The 13,356-nt window shown below is 39.1% G+C and overlaps 1 protein-coding gene across 2 annotated transcripts in view; it reads right to left on the bottom strand.

The window, feature by feature from the left end:
• The window catches only part of PPA1 (inorganic pyrophosphatase 1), a 35,347-nt gene that overhangs the window by 3,159 nt on the left and 18,832 nt on the right, over nucleotides 1-13,356 (bottom strand). For both annotated transcript variants that reach the window (XM_081573891.1, XM_081573890.1), the window contains exons 5-8: nucleotides 12,591-12,677; nucleotides 11,603-11,729; nucleotides 3,590-3,717; nucleotides 3,105-3,190 (exon numbers count right to left, since the gene is read on the bottom strand). In XM_081573891.1, the coding sequence (XP_081430017.1) occupies nucleotides 3,105-3,190; nucleotides 3,590-3,717; nucleotides 11,603-11,729; nucleotides 12,591-12,677 (428 nt within the window). The remainder of the gene's footprint in view (nucleotides 1-3,104; nucleotides 3,191-3,589; nucleotides 3,718-11,602; nucleotides 11,730-12,590; nucleotides 12,678-13,356) is intronic.

Below are 13,356 nucleotides of genomic sequence, written 5' to 3'. Positions count from 1 at the left end.
ACCTGGGAAGCCCATATATTATACATACAATATGATTATTTTTGAAAATATACTTTAAAAGGACTGTAAAAAGAGAAAACTCTACATGTTACTAAGAGTATCTATGGAAAAACAGATTAAAGTGATTTTTTAAAAACTTTTTTTTGGTTAACTATGATTCAAAATTTCCTTCATATTGAATTATTGTATACTATTATGTGGTTATGGTCAAAAATATTCTATGAAAAAGAAAAAATACTCAGCTACCTGTTACTCAACATGAGCTAAGGCCATTTCCATAGAAATAATAGGATACCACAAAATACAGAAGTTATTAAAAGCAAAGTCTTATGATTGTACATTTTCATACAAAGGTGTGTGTGTGCTCAGTTTTTCTTATGTTTGTGGAGAGACAGATGTTCTTATTTTACAAGACATTATCCCAACTTACAGGAGATTCCTGAGAATTTCCTCTAGTTCTTTACTCCCTCCAGAAAAGAAATTTATAATATAAACAGATGCTGGGGTGTGTATGTATATCTTACTTTGCATAAGGGGGATCACACTATGATACGTATACTGCTATGGACTTTGTTTTTCTCATTTAATATATTTTGGACATCATTCCATATCAACATATAGAGAATAATGTGCCATATACTGTTCTATTATATGAACTGCTTAATCATTACAATTTGGTTGTTTCTAATTTTTTTGCTATTATAAATGACACTGCAATGAACATCCTTGTACATGCATCTTTCAGGACTATATCTATAGGGTACATTCCTAGTAGTAGTGCTACAAAGAAATACAAGAATTTAAAATTTTGAGATTAATGGCTGATTTACATGTTATACAGCAGAAACCACCACAACATTGTAAAGCAATTATCCTCCAATTAAAAAAAAAAGACACAAAAAAACCTCGGGACTGAATACTGTCAAACTGCCCTCACAAGGGCTGTACCCATTCAAACTCTCACAATTACATGTAAATGTTGCCACTCCAGGTTATCATTTAATTTTTAAAAATTTGGCAGATCTATTGAAGGATAACACTATCTTTCTGAGCTGCATTTTAAATTATAAAGTGAGGCTGCACATCTTCTTATATGTAAACTTACTTTATATTATTCTCTCCCTCTATTCTTTCTTCTTATCAATTTGAGTAAGTTATTTTTAAATTAAGAAATTTAGTCCTTTGTCAGGCGTTAAGAAAAAACTGGGACGAACTGCCTCCTGATACATAAAAAAATCATAAGTAAATCTTTCTTTTCTGGATTTTGAGTCTGTCTTCTGTTTAGAAAGGTCTTCCCTACTACAAGCTAATGAATTAAATTCACCTAGTCTTTTTCTAGAATTTTCTCACATTACAATTTATCTGTCTGGAATTAAACACTGATATAAAACAAGAGTTGCAAACTCATGCTGGCAGCCAGTGCCAATTAACATGTGGGTATAAAGTAGCTGAGGTTAAGAACACTGGTTGGTGCTGGGCTATTTGTACAGGGCACTTGTGGAGCACCTGCCTGGTTACAGCACCTTTCAGAAATGAAAAACAGACACAGCATGAGAGTGGTTGCCAGTGTACATATCTGGAGAAAGAAAGGAATGTAAAGGGCAAGATAGAGATCTAGCCTTATTTTCTTCTTAAATAGGCAGTTGGTGCAAACCTCACCACCACCACCCTTGTTTTTTTCAGGATTTCCCTCACTATTCTGACATGCAGTTTTTTTTCTAGATGAAACTGAATGTTATTCATGAATATATGATACCTTTCTATTTAACATCTTTTATATTTCTCTATAGAGTTTCAAAGTTTTCTTCTTCTGGGTCCTTCAGATTTCTTATTTATACTTTTTTTTCTTAAATACTATTCTACATGGGATCTTTTCCTCCATTATAGTTTCTGTTATGTTCATATACAAAGCTAGCAATGTGCATATATACTCATTTTGTAATCATCCACCTTACGGAATTCTTTTTTCTAGGGTTTTCTGGGTACACAGTCATATCATCTGCAACAATTTGCTCCCCCCTTTTCCAGTATTCCTGCATCTTATTTCTATTTACTTCATCAGCTAGTATTTTCAGAACAACACTAGTTAAGTGGTAATGGTGGCCATTCTCTTATAATCTTTAAAAGAGGGAGTATATTATACTAAAAATAAGCTGGGGCCACACAGACTTGGATGCGAGTCCTCACTCCAAAACACTTACTGTGGTATGACCTTGGTTAACCAAGGTATCTCTGTTGCATGCTTGGCAAATATTAACTGCTCAATCAGTATTAGTTAGTAGTAGTAGTAGTAGTAAATTCAGTGTGCATGGTAGATCCTGGTTTCATTGTGATGAATCCTGCATATTTACATCAGAGAATACCAACCCTTGCACTGAACCCTTTCTGAGCACCCTGATGCTAGGCAGTTTGCCCCAGTTACCCTCACAAAGCTCTGATCTCACTCTCCCCTGTATAATTTTAGTTTGTACTTATTCAGAGTATCTTTGTGGCATTTTGCTTTTACTTTCTGCAAAGAAGACAATGTTGCCTGCTATGTTCCAGCTCTACATGGATCAAGCCATTAACCACTACAGTCACCTCCTGACAATGTGCCCTGAGGGGAATTCGGGGTGGAGAGGAACATGAAAGATTTGGGTCTACTGGCCCCCAGATGGTTAACACGAATTTCTAAGAAAAAATTTCAAGTGACCCCAGATTCTTGGCTCTTCTCATACATAGAAAAGCACTGAAATCATTAGCTTGAGATGCCTCTTCTTTATGATCAGCAGTCATCTTTTTATGCTTGACTACATGTTTTCCCAGCCAAAAGAAAAAAAAAAATGTTTCTATCTCTCTTGGCTCCTCCCTTACATCTCTGCAGTAGTTCTTTAGGGCTATCTGAGAGGCTGTCTCCTGGGCTATAGTCCTCAAATAAATTGTAACTCACAACCTTTATGTTGTATGGTTTTTCTTTCAGTCTACACTTCCTATTGACTTAAGTTCTGATAAAACCAGTTATCCCTAAGTGAATGTAACACTACAATATGTTAAGGTTATTAATGTATCTGGAGTAAGCTAGTCTGCTTTGTGTGTTAAACATGGAGAAAAGAGTTAATGCTTACCAGCTGATTCCTTTTCCATCAGTTTTCTTAGTCACTAATGCTCTCCAATAGTCATGAGTGCTTTCAATAATGTCAATTGCAAAGTTCTATAATTTAAAGAGATATTCATTAGAATAACAGAAACAAGTTCTTTCCGTTCCTAATTTTGGGCACGGTGCACAGTATGTGGGATTAGTTCCCCAACCAGGGCTAGAACCCATGGCACTTGCAGTGAACGCAGAGTCTTAACCACTGGACCACCAGGGAACATCCCTGTTCTTTTCTTATTATCAACATTTTACCAAAGCATGATAGCTTCTTCTCTTTTGAATCATTTCCTTGTATCAAAAATGGAAGAAAACCATTTAAATGAACAGCAACATAAAGCCTGTCTTGTGTCTTTAACATCTATTTTATGGTCATATAGTCTTTAGACGGTAACAATATGGTTAAATTATGTCTCAATACAGATAGGCCTAAAGCCACAGTTCTGAGCGACACCTTACCTTATCTTTAAATTCTGCATTGAAAGCAAACTCGTTCTCAGGTTTTCCATCTGGAACCTTGTACCTCCGAAACCAGTCCACAGTAGCTTCCAGATAGCCAGGTTTCAGTCGCTTGACATCATTAATATCTAAGAAGAGAATAAGATTCTCTTATCAGATTGAAAGATGTATATGTAATTATTTATACATTCAATAAAAATACCAAGTACTTTGAAGAGCTATAGGATGGACTGTCAAAAAAGTTCAAATAATGTTAGAACTAACATCTTTTTGAGAAGAGAACATATATACACATTAAAAGGAAATCATCTAGTGTCTTAGAATAGCTGACATTAAGTACTAAGAGAACAATCAGTACCACGATAATTCCTATTAAATAAGAGGAGGGAGAAATGAATGGGGGCTGCATGAGAGAATAGTTTGGCAAGCGTATGTAACTTCCCAGGGCTCAAACCTGTGTCTCCTGCAATGCAGGCAGATTCTTTACCACTCAGTCACCTGGGAAGCCCTAAGAGAAGGATGTGTGTTTCAGTTGCTCAGTCGTGTCCAACTCGTTGCGACTCCATGGACTATAGCCCTCCAGGCTCCTCTGTCCATGGGATTCTCCAGGCAAGAATACTGGAGTGGGTTGCCATTCCCTTCTCCAAAGAGAAGGATGAAAGATACTAAAAAACAGGTTGAGGTTATGCTTGAGGATCATGCCCCAATGATATACTAAAAGACAAGAAAAAAATGCATTACATATGTTCACTGATAGGTTACTTATTACATGTGAATAAGCTTTCCTTACTCTACAGTATAGGCATTCAATATCACAAACTATAGTTCTGGCCAAAAAAAAGTGTCCTCTGTAAAAAAAAAAAAGTTTTTAAGTTTCTGTATAGTCATCAATGTCAAGCCTCAATGCCATCAAACTCAAGTTTAAATGACCAAACTGCTTTTCCATGCAAACAAATAGAAGATACAAGTACAAAAAAAAATCCATCAGGAAAATTGTAATTGGAAGGAGGAATACATTCAACAACAGCTTATTTATAATATAAACTTGGCTTAAGCCCAATTTATAATGTATATAGTTAAAGAAAATCATGCATTTTATTATCAGAGTACCACTTAAAGTAGGGAAAGTTTACAAGTGAACTGGGAAATGTTTAAACACTGATAAATTTCAAGGAACTTATAATTCACCTAAAAGGTATCATCTGATACAGAAACAGTTTGAAAATCCAGAAATCCAAAATGCAAGTGTATGTTGTCTTCCAACAAATTTCCCATCCGATTCTATTCTTTAGGCACCAAATGCAAGTCTGACAATTCAGTTCAATAATGACACTGACTAATGGAGTCAGGTCCCACAGTTAGAGGGCTCAGTTCCACAAGAGTGATCCCACTTCAGACGTTGATGGCAAATTCCAAGCCATGACCACCTGCTATAAATCAGTTTCCTGTAACTCTCTCCTTGGGTTTGATAATTTGCCAGAAAGACTCATAAAATTCAAGAAAACACTGTGCTTATGTTTACTGGTTTAGGATAAAGGATACGACTCAGGAACAGTCCAACTGAAGAGATGCACAGGCCCCAGTATGGGGGGCAGAGGGAGGCATGCCACCCTCCCAGCACTGCAGTGTGCTCGCCGTCTCAGAAGTGCTCCACATCTCAGGATTCCAGACTTTTCGTGGAGCCTCCCCTCCCAGTCCCAGGGGTCAGTGGTTGGGGCTAAAAGTTCCCACCCTCTAATCATTCAGTTTTTCTGTTGACTGAGCCTATCTGAGGCTAGCTAGGGGCCCCACCTTAAGTCACCTTATTAGCACAAACTCAGGTGTAATGAAAGGGGCTCACTGTGAATAAGAGACACTCATCACTGAGGAAATTCCAAGGGATTTAGTTCTTTGCCAAAAACTAGAGAGAAAAGATCTAACATATTTCTGTATTCTATCATAGTAAGGAAAAGATGTAAGAATTGATGAACTGTTTGACTTTTTTTGAACCAGATATTGAAAGGTATGCTGGACCCAGACTAGGGAACCCTGGACACCAGACCCAGGAAAAAAAAAAAAGTAGGAAAAACCTCAATTTTTCTTCCTCCTGTTGTACTTTATATATCAATTCTGTGCTGTTCCTTGGGTTCAGCCTCTAATCAGCCCACAACCATGATGAGCAAGAAATGCTCACTTTCCTGACTCCCACAACTGCAGCAGGCGGGTGGCTGGCTGTCACGGGCCCCACAATGTCAAAGAGGATCAACATGGCCAACCTGGTCGTTTTAGTGGGTAGGCCATCCTCCCCCATGGTTCCGTGTGTATTCCTCCCAAAGTTGTGGCTTGCCAAGTGCTCTCTTTACTTAATTCTCTTCCAGTTATAACAGATGACGGAAACTGCCTTACACTGACTTTTAAGGAAAGCTGTATACTGATTGCACCACCCAGAGAAACATTCAGGGTTCTAACAACATCGACTGCAGGGAAATGACACCCAGAAAATGCTGCTGATGTAATGATGGTGTGGCTTCAGTAACTGTGGCCAAAGCACACTATTTTAGCATGTGTACTCTTGGGTACATATCTCTGTGTGGAAATATCCCATGTCCATGGTCAGAGAAACCCCAGTAAGATGGTAGGCACTGAAGTGGCTATGAGGAGATACCCCACGTCCAAGGGCAAAGGCGAAGCCCCAGCAAGACACCTTGTCTAACTATGAGCCATGCCGTGTGGGGCCACCCAAGACAGACGGGTCATGGTGGAGAGTTCTGACAAAATGTGGTCCACTGGAGAAGTGAATGGCAAACCACTTCGGTATTCTTGCCTTGAGAACCCCATGAATAGTATGAAAAGGCAAAAACATAGGACACTGAAAGATGAACTCCCCAGGTCGGTAGGTGCCCAATATGCTACTGGAGATCAGTGGAGAAATAACTCCAGAAAGAATGAAGAGACGGAGCCAAAGCAAAAACAACACCCAATTGTGGATGTGACTGGTGATGGAAACAAGGTCCAAAGCTGTAAAGAGCAATATTGCATAGGAACCTGGAATGTTAGGTCCATGAATCAAGGCAAATTGGAAGTGGTCAAACGGGAGATGGCAAGTGAACGTCAACATTTTAGGAATCAGCAAACTAAAATGGACAGGAATGGGTGAATTTAACTCAGATGACCATTATATCTACTACTGTGGGCAAGAATCCCTTAGAAGAAATGGAGTAGCCATCATAGCCAACAAGAGAGTCCAAAATGTAGTACCTGGATGCAATCTCAAAAATGACAGAATGATCTCTGTCTGTTTCCAAGGCAAACCATTCAATATCACAGTAATCCAAGTCTATGCCCCGACCAGTAACGCTGAAGAAGCTGAGGTTGAATTGTTCTATGAAGACCTACGAGACCTTCTAGGAGTAACACCCCAAAAAAGATGTCCTTTTCATTATAGGGGACTGGAATGTAAAAATAGGAAGTCAAGAAACACCTGGGGTAACAGGCAAACTTGGCCTTGGAGTACAGAATGAAGCAGGGCAAAGGCGAATAGTTTTGCCAAGAGAACGCACTGGTCATAGCAAACACCCTCTTCCAGCAACACAAGAGAAGACTCTACACATGGACATCACCACATGGTCAACACCAAAATCAGACTGATTATATTCTTTGCAGCCAAAAATGGAGAAGCTCTATACAGTCAGCAAAAACAAGACCGGGAGCTGGCTGTGGCTCAGATCATGAATTCCTTATTGCCAAATTCAGACTTAAATTGAAGACAGTAGGGAAAACCACTAGATCATTCAGGTATGACCTAAATCAAATCCCTAATGATTATACAGTGGCAGTGAGATATAGATAAGGGACTAGATCTGATAGACAGAGTGCCTGATGAACTATGGACAGAGGTTCGTGACATTGTACAGGAGACAGGGATCAAGACCATCCCCATGGAAAAGAAATGCAAAAAAGCAACATGGCTGTCTGAGGAGGCCTTACAAATAGCTGGGAAAAGAAGAGAAGTGAAAAGCAAAGGAGAAAAGGAAAGATATTCCCATCTGAATGCCGAGTTTCAAAGAATAGCAAGGAGAGATAAGAAACCTTCCTCAGCGATCAATGCAAAGAAATAGAGGAAAACAACAGAATGGGAGAGATTAGAGATCGCTTCAGGAAAATTAGAGATACCAAGGGAACATTTCATGCAAAGATGGGCTCGATAAAGGACAGAAATGGTATGGACCTAACAGAAGCAGAAGATATTAAGAAGAGGTGGCAAGAATACACAGAAGAACTGTACAGAAAAGATCTTCACGACCCAGGTAATCACGATGGTGTGATCACTTACCTAGAGCCAGACATCCTGGAATGCAAAGTCAAGTGGGCCTTAGAAAGCATCACTACAAACAAAGCTAGTGGAGGTGATGGAATTCCAGCTGAGCTATTTCAAATCCTAAAAGATGATGCTGTGAAAGTGCTGCACTCAATATGCCAGCAAATCTGGAAAACTCAGCAGTGGCCACAGGACTGGAAAAGGTCAGTTTTCATTCCAATCCCAAAAAAGGCAATGCCAAAGAATGCTCAAACTACCGCACAATTGCACTCATCTCACACGCTAGTAAAGTAATGCTCAAAATTCTCCAAGCCAGGCTTCAACAATACATGAACTGTAACTTCCAGATGTTCAAGCTGGTTTCAGAAAAGGCAGAGGAACCAGAGTTCAATTGCCAACACCCGCTGGATCATCGAAAAAGCAAGAGAGTTCCAGAAAAACATCTATTTCTGCTTTATCAACTATGCCAAAGCCTTTGGCTGTAAGGATCACAATAAACTGTAAAATTCAAGAGATGGGAATACCAGAACACCTGACCTGCCTCCTGAGAACTATGTATACAGGTCAGGAAGCAACAGTTAGGACTGGACATGGAACAACAGACGGGTTCCAAATAGGAAAAGGAGTACCTCAAGGCTGTATATTGTCACCCTGCTTATTAACTTATATGCAGAGTACATCATGAGAAATTCTGGGCTGGATGAAGCACAAGCTGGAATCAGGATTGCCGGGAGAAATATCAATAACTTTAGATATGCAGATGACACCACTCTTAGGGCAGAAAGTGAAGAAGAACTAAAGAGCCTCTTGACGAAAGTGAAAGAGGAGAGTGAAAAAGTTCGCTTAAAGCTCAACATTCAGAAAACGAAGATCATGGCATCCGGTCCCATCACTTAATGGCAGATAGATGCAGAAACAGTGGAAACAGTAGCTGACTTTATTTTTGGGGGCTCCAAAATCACTGCAGATGGTGACTGCAGCCATGAAATTAAAAGACGCTTACTCCTTGGAAGGAAAGTTATGACCAACCTAGACAGCATATTAAAAAGCAGAGACATTACTTTGCCAACAAAGGTCCATCTAGTCAAGGCTATGGTTTTTCCAGTAGTCATGTATGGATGTGTGAGTTGGACTATAAAGAAAGCTGAGCACTGAAGAATTTATGCTTTTGAACTGTGGTGTTGGAGAAGACTCTTGAGAGTCCCTTAGACTGCAAGGAGATCCAACCAGTTCATCCTAAAGGAAATCAGTGCTGAGTATTCATTGGAAGGACTGATGCTGAAGCTGAAACTCCAATATTTTGGCCATCTGATGCGAAGAAGTGACTCATTTGAAAAGACCCTAATGCTGGGAAGGATTGGGGGCAGGAGGAGAAGGGGATGACAGAGGATGAGATGGTTCGATGGTATCACCGACTCAATGGGCATGAGTTTGAGTAAACTCCGGGAGTTGGTGATGGACAGGGAGGCCTGGCGTGCTGCAGTCCATGGGGTCACAAAGAGTCAGACATGACTGAGTGACTGAACTGAACTCTTGTGTAAATAGCACGTGTGAAAATGGACACTGTGATCAACAGGATCAGGACTAAATGAAGGAATGCACTCTCAATGTATAGAATTTAAATAATACAGAAATATCTGAAAGAAAAAGTCAGTCTCCATCTTTTTTTTCCCATTGCACTATTACAGGGTTGGTGTTGAGTCTTTTTTAAATGAGCTTATATATATAATCAAATATGCACATATTTAAACATATATGAGATGGTACTCTGAAAGGTAAAAATAACAGCAGAAAGGAATAATATAAGAGCTAAATTTATAAAATTCTTAGAAGGAAACAACTTCGTGACCTTGGATTAGGCCATGGTTTCTTAAATATGATACCAAAAGCACAAGAAATAAAAGAAAAAATAGACTACGTCAAAATGAAAAGCATGAGTACTTCAAAGGACACCATTAAGAAAACAAAAGGACAAATCCACAAAATGGAAGAAAATACAGACAAATCATATATATCTGATAAAGGTCTAGTATCTAAAACATGTAAGTATTCTTATAGCTCAAAAATATGATGATACACCCCATTAGAATGGCTATACTTTAAAAAGATAAATAACTAGTGCTGGCAAGGAAGTAGAAAAATTGGAACCCTTTCAAGATTGTAAGATGGTGCAGCTGCTTTGGAAAAAATCTGGCAGTCCCTCAAGGGGCTAAACATGGGACTTCCCTGGTAGCTCAGTTGGTAAACAATCCGCCCACAATGCAGGAGACCCCAGTTCAATCCCTGGGTTGGGAAGATCCAGAAGAAGGAAATGGCAGCCTACCCCAGAATTCTTGCCAGGAGATTTCCATGGACAGAGAAGCCTGGTGGGCTACAGTCCATGGGGTTGCAAGAGCTGGACTCGACTTAGCAACTAAACCACCACCAAGGGGCTAAACATTAAGAGTTACCGTTTCACTCAGAAACTCCACTCCTGGGTATATACACCCAGTCAGTCAGTTCAGTCGCTCAGTTGTGTTTGACTCTGCGACCCCATGGACTGCAGCACGCCAGGCTTCCCTGTCCATCACCAACTCCTGGAGCTTGCTCACTCGAGAGGATTAAAAATACATGTCCACCCAAAAACTTATACAGGTATGTTCATAGCAGCAGCATCATTCCTAATAGCCAAAAAGAACCCAAATGTCCATCAAAAGATGAATGGATAAATAAAACGTGATATATATCCACACCACAGAATATAACTCAGCCATTAAAAAAATAAGTACTGATACATGCTACAACATGGATAAACCTAGAAAACCTAAGTAAAAAGAAACCAGACACAGAAGGCCATATATTTTACAATTCCATGTATATGAGATATCCAGAATAGGCAAATTCACAGAGACATAAATAGATAAGTGATTGTCGGGGCCTCGTAGGAGAAGAGAACAGGGGGTGACTAAGTACTTAAAGGTACAGAGTTTCCCTTCGGGGTGATGAGAATGCTCTGAAATGAGGTAAGTGGTAATGATTGCACAACATTGTGAATGTACTAAATGCCACTGAATTCTACACTTTAAAATAGTCAAGATAGTGAATTTTATGCTATGTTAATTTTCCCACCAGAAAAGGGGGGGGATAAAGTACTGATACACATTACAATGTAGATGAAACCTGAAAACAGTATGCTAAGTGAAAGAAGTCAGATATCATGTGATCCCATTTATGTGAAATGTTCAGATCAAGCAGATCCATAAAGAGAGGCAATATGTAGGTGGTTGCCAGGGCCTGAGGGAAGGGGGCATAGGGAGTGACTGTTAATGCATGTGGGATTTTCTGTTGGAATGGTAAAAATGATCTAGAATCAGATAGTGGTGATGGTTAGCAAACTAGTGCATGTATCAAACCCATGGAATTGGAAACTTTAAAATGGTGAATTTTATGACATGTGGCATGTATATCTCATTAAAAAAAAAATAGAGCAGGTAAGTGCTAGCATGTGGGAAAGGAAAGAAGAAAACAGGAAAGACAAACTACCAGATTTCTTCTTTCCTGGCATGAAGGAGAAAGCTTACTTAGTTAACCAGAGGTCAGTAGCAGAAACCACCATGCTTTGTCAAATGTTTTGCTCCTCCACCCTTGAACAGTTTGAAGGCATGGGCTTAACGACTCTGTCATTACAGGTTAAGTCTGGTACTGGGTTAAGGTTCAGACCCTACATATTTTCTTACCATTATAATTGGCTGCATCAGGATCTTCCACATTAATGGCAATGACTTTCCAGTCGGTTTCCCCTTCATCAATCATAGCCAGAATGCCCAGAACTTTCACTCTGATAATTTCCCCTCGTGCACACACCTGAGAGTCAAAAACCACAGCTAGGTCAAAACTACAGAGTCAAACTTTGGAGGAAAAGTTTTACTTGGTGGATAATAGGAAATGAGGAAGACGCCAAATTTCTACAAACTTAAGATGGTTCCTGTAAGCAATTTTTAAAAACCTAAACAAGTAAATGTCCATTAATCCTATCAGAGTTGAGGGTGATTCATGTTTTTTAAACTGTCATTGCTTGTGCTGAAGAATAAGTGCTCCAGAGTTTGTTTCAAACACCTATTTTAATGCACCCTCTTTACCTTTTATTTTACAGAAGTCACTGAGTTAGGCAAGTCATACAATAAGCCTGAACTTTATGACTTAAGCAACTGAATGACAACTTTCTTTTCAGTTGCTTACTCTTTTCTTGAGGCTGGGAAAGATCATAAAGAAAATAACCATTAAAAAAAAAAGGAAAATAACCATAGTTAGAACCTTAGAGCAACTCTACTTGATCGAGGAATCCCTAGCATAAACCCCCAACACATGGGGTTATTTAACCCCCATGGGGCCAATTCACTAGTCACTCCAAATCCTGAGGCAGGGTTTGCCTTGTTGCCTCCTGGTACCCTTCATCCACTGACTCCTCATCTGCCTTTTAAAGCAATGCAGAACATGTCCAGTTCTTCCACACACATGCATATAATATGCATCTTTTCCTAGGCTAGGTTTAAATTACAAATTATAATGTACAAATGCTTAGAATGGAATGGAAGCCTTTATCACCCAAAGAGACATCATTACTTCACTGGTATTCATATATTTTATTTACAATGTTTTTTAAAGTAAGAACTTTGTAGATTTCATTGCTCTCAACACTAAAGAAAATATTTCAGATTCTATTACCTTGCTTCCAATTTCACACACATCAATTGGGTCATTGTCACCACAACAGCCAGTGTGTTTGTCATTGTGTCCTGGGTCTTCCCAAGTCTAAAAAAAATAAAAATAAAACTTAAGAGTGTATTATTCCTATATGTGTTAATGACAAAAGTGGATCACGTTGGCACTAAAAGATAACATCCCATGATCTTTCTGCAAAAATAGGAATCTTCGGCTATTTATTTCTCATTAAAATGAATCCTTCATTCATACCTTAACTACCACAATAACCTTAATTAAATGCTGGGCTCCTGTTAAGCACATAATGCTAAACTAAGTTTAAACTTTAAAATGGATAATGATCCTATTTTAAACAGAAAAAACCCAACTATCTAATAACTGAGCCAATATGCAAACACAAATGTAGACCCAGATGTTCACTTAAAAAAGTGGATTCAAAGAAAACTGCTTTGGTGAACTCTTAGTACTTACTCTATTAACTAGACTTTCTTTAAAAGATGTCTCCAAGCAGAGACAGGTAGGTGGTAATATCAAGATGGAAATGACATGTGCTGATGGCAAAAATGTCATCACTGGTCAGGATCAAGAATGAGAAGTTTAATCAGGATTTGCTGAAAATTTAAATGGCTGGGTTTCTTTCCTGCTAAACTGTGAGACAGAGTCCTCACAGAGCACGGCGCAGGGGAAAGGATGGGCTGTGCTTGTCAGGAAGTTCAGTCTGAAGTGCAGCTGCTGCTTTGCTTCTTTTCCCTCCCAACCCAGAACATGT

This window comes from Giraffa tippelskirchi, chromosome 2, assembly GCF_054371585.1.
Source record: "Giraffa tippelskirchi isolate mGirTip1 chromosome 2, T2T-mGirTip1v1.2.pri, whole genome shotgun sequence".
NCBI lineage: Eukaryota > Metazoa > Chordata > Mammalia > Artiodactyla > Giraffidae > Giraffa > Giraffa tippelskirchi.
Note: the sequence above shows the minus strand (reverse complement) of the source record. Positions and strands in the feature narration are given on the sequence as shown.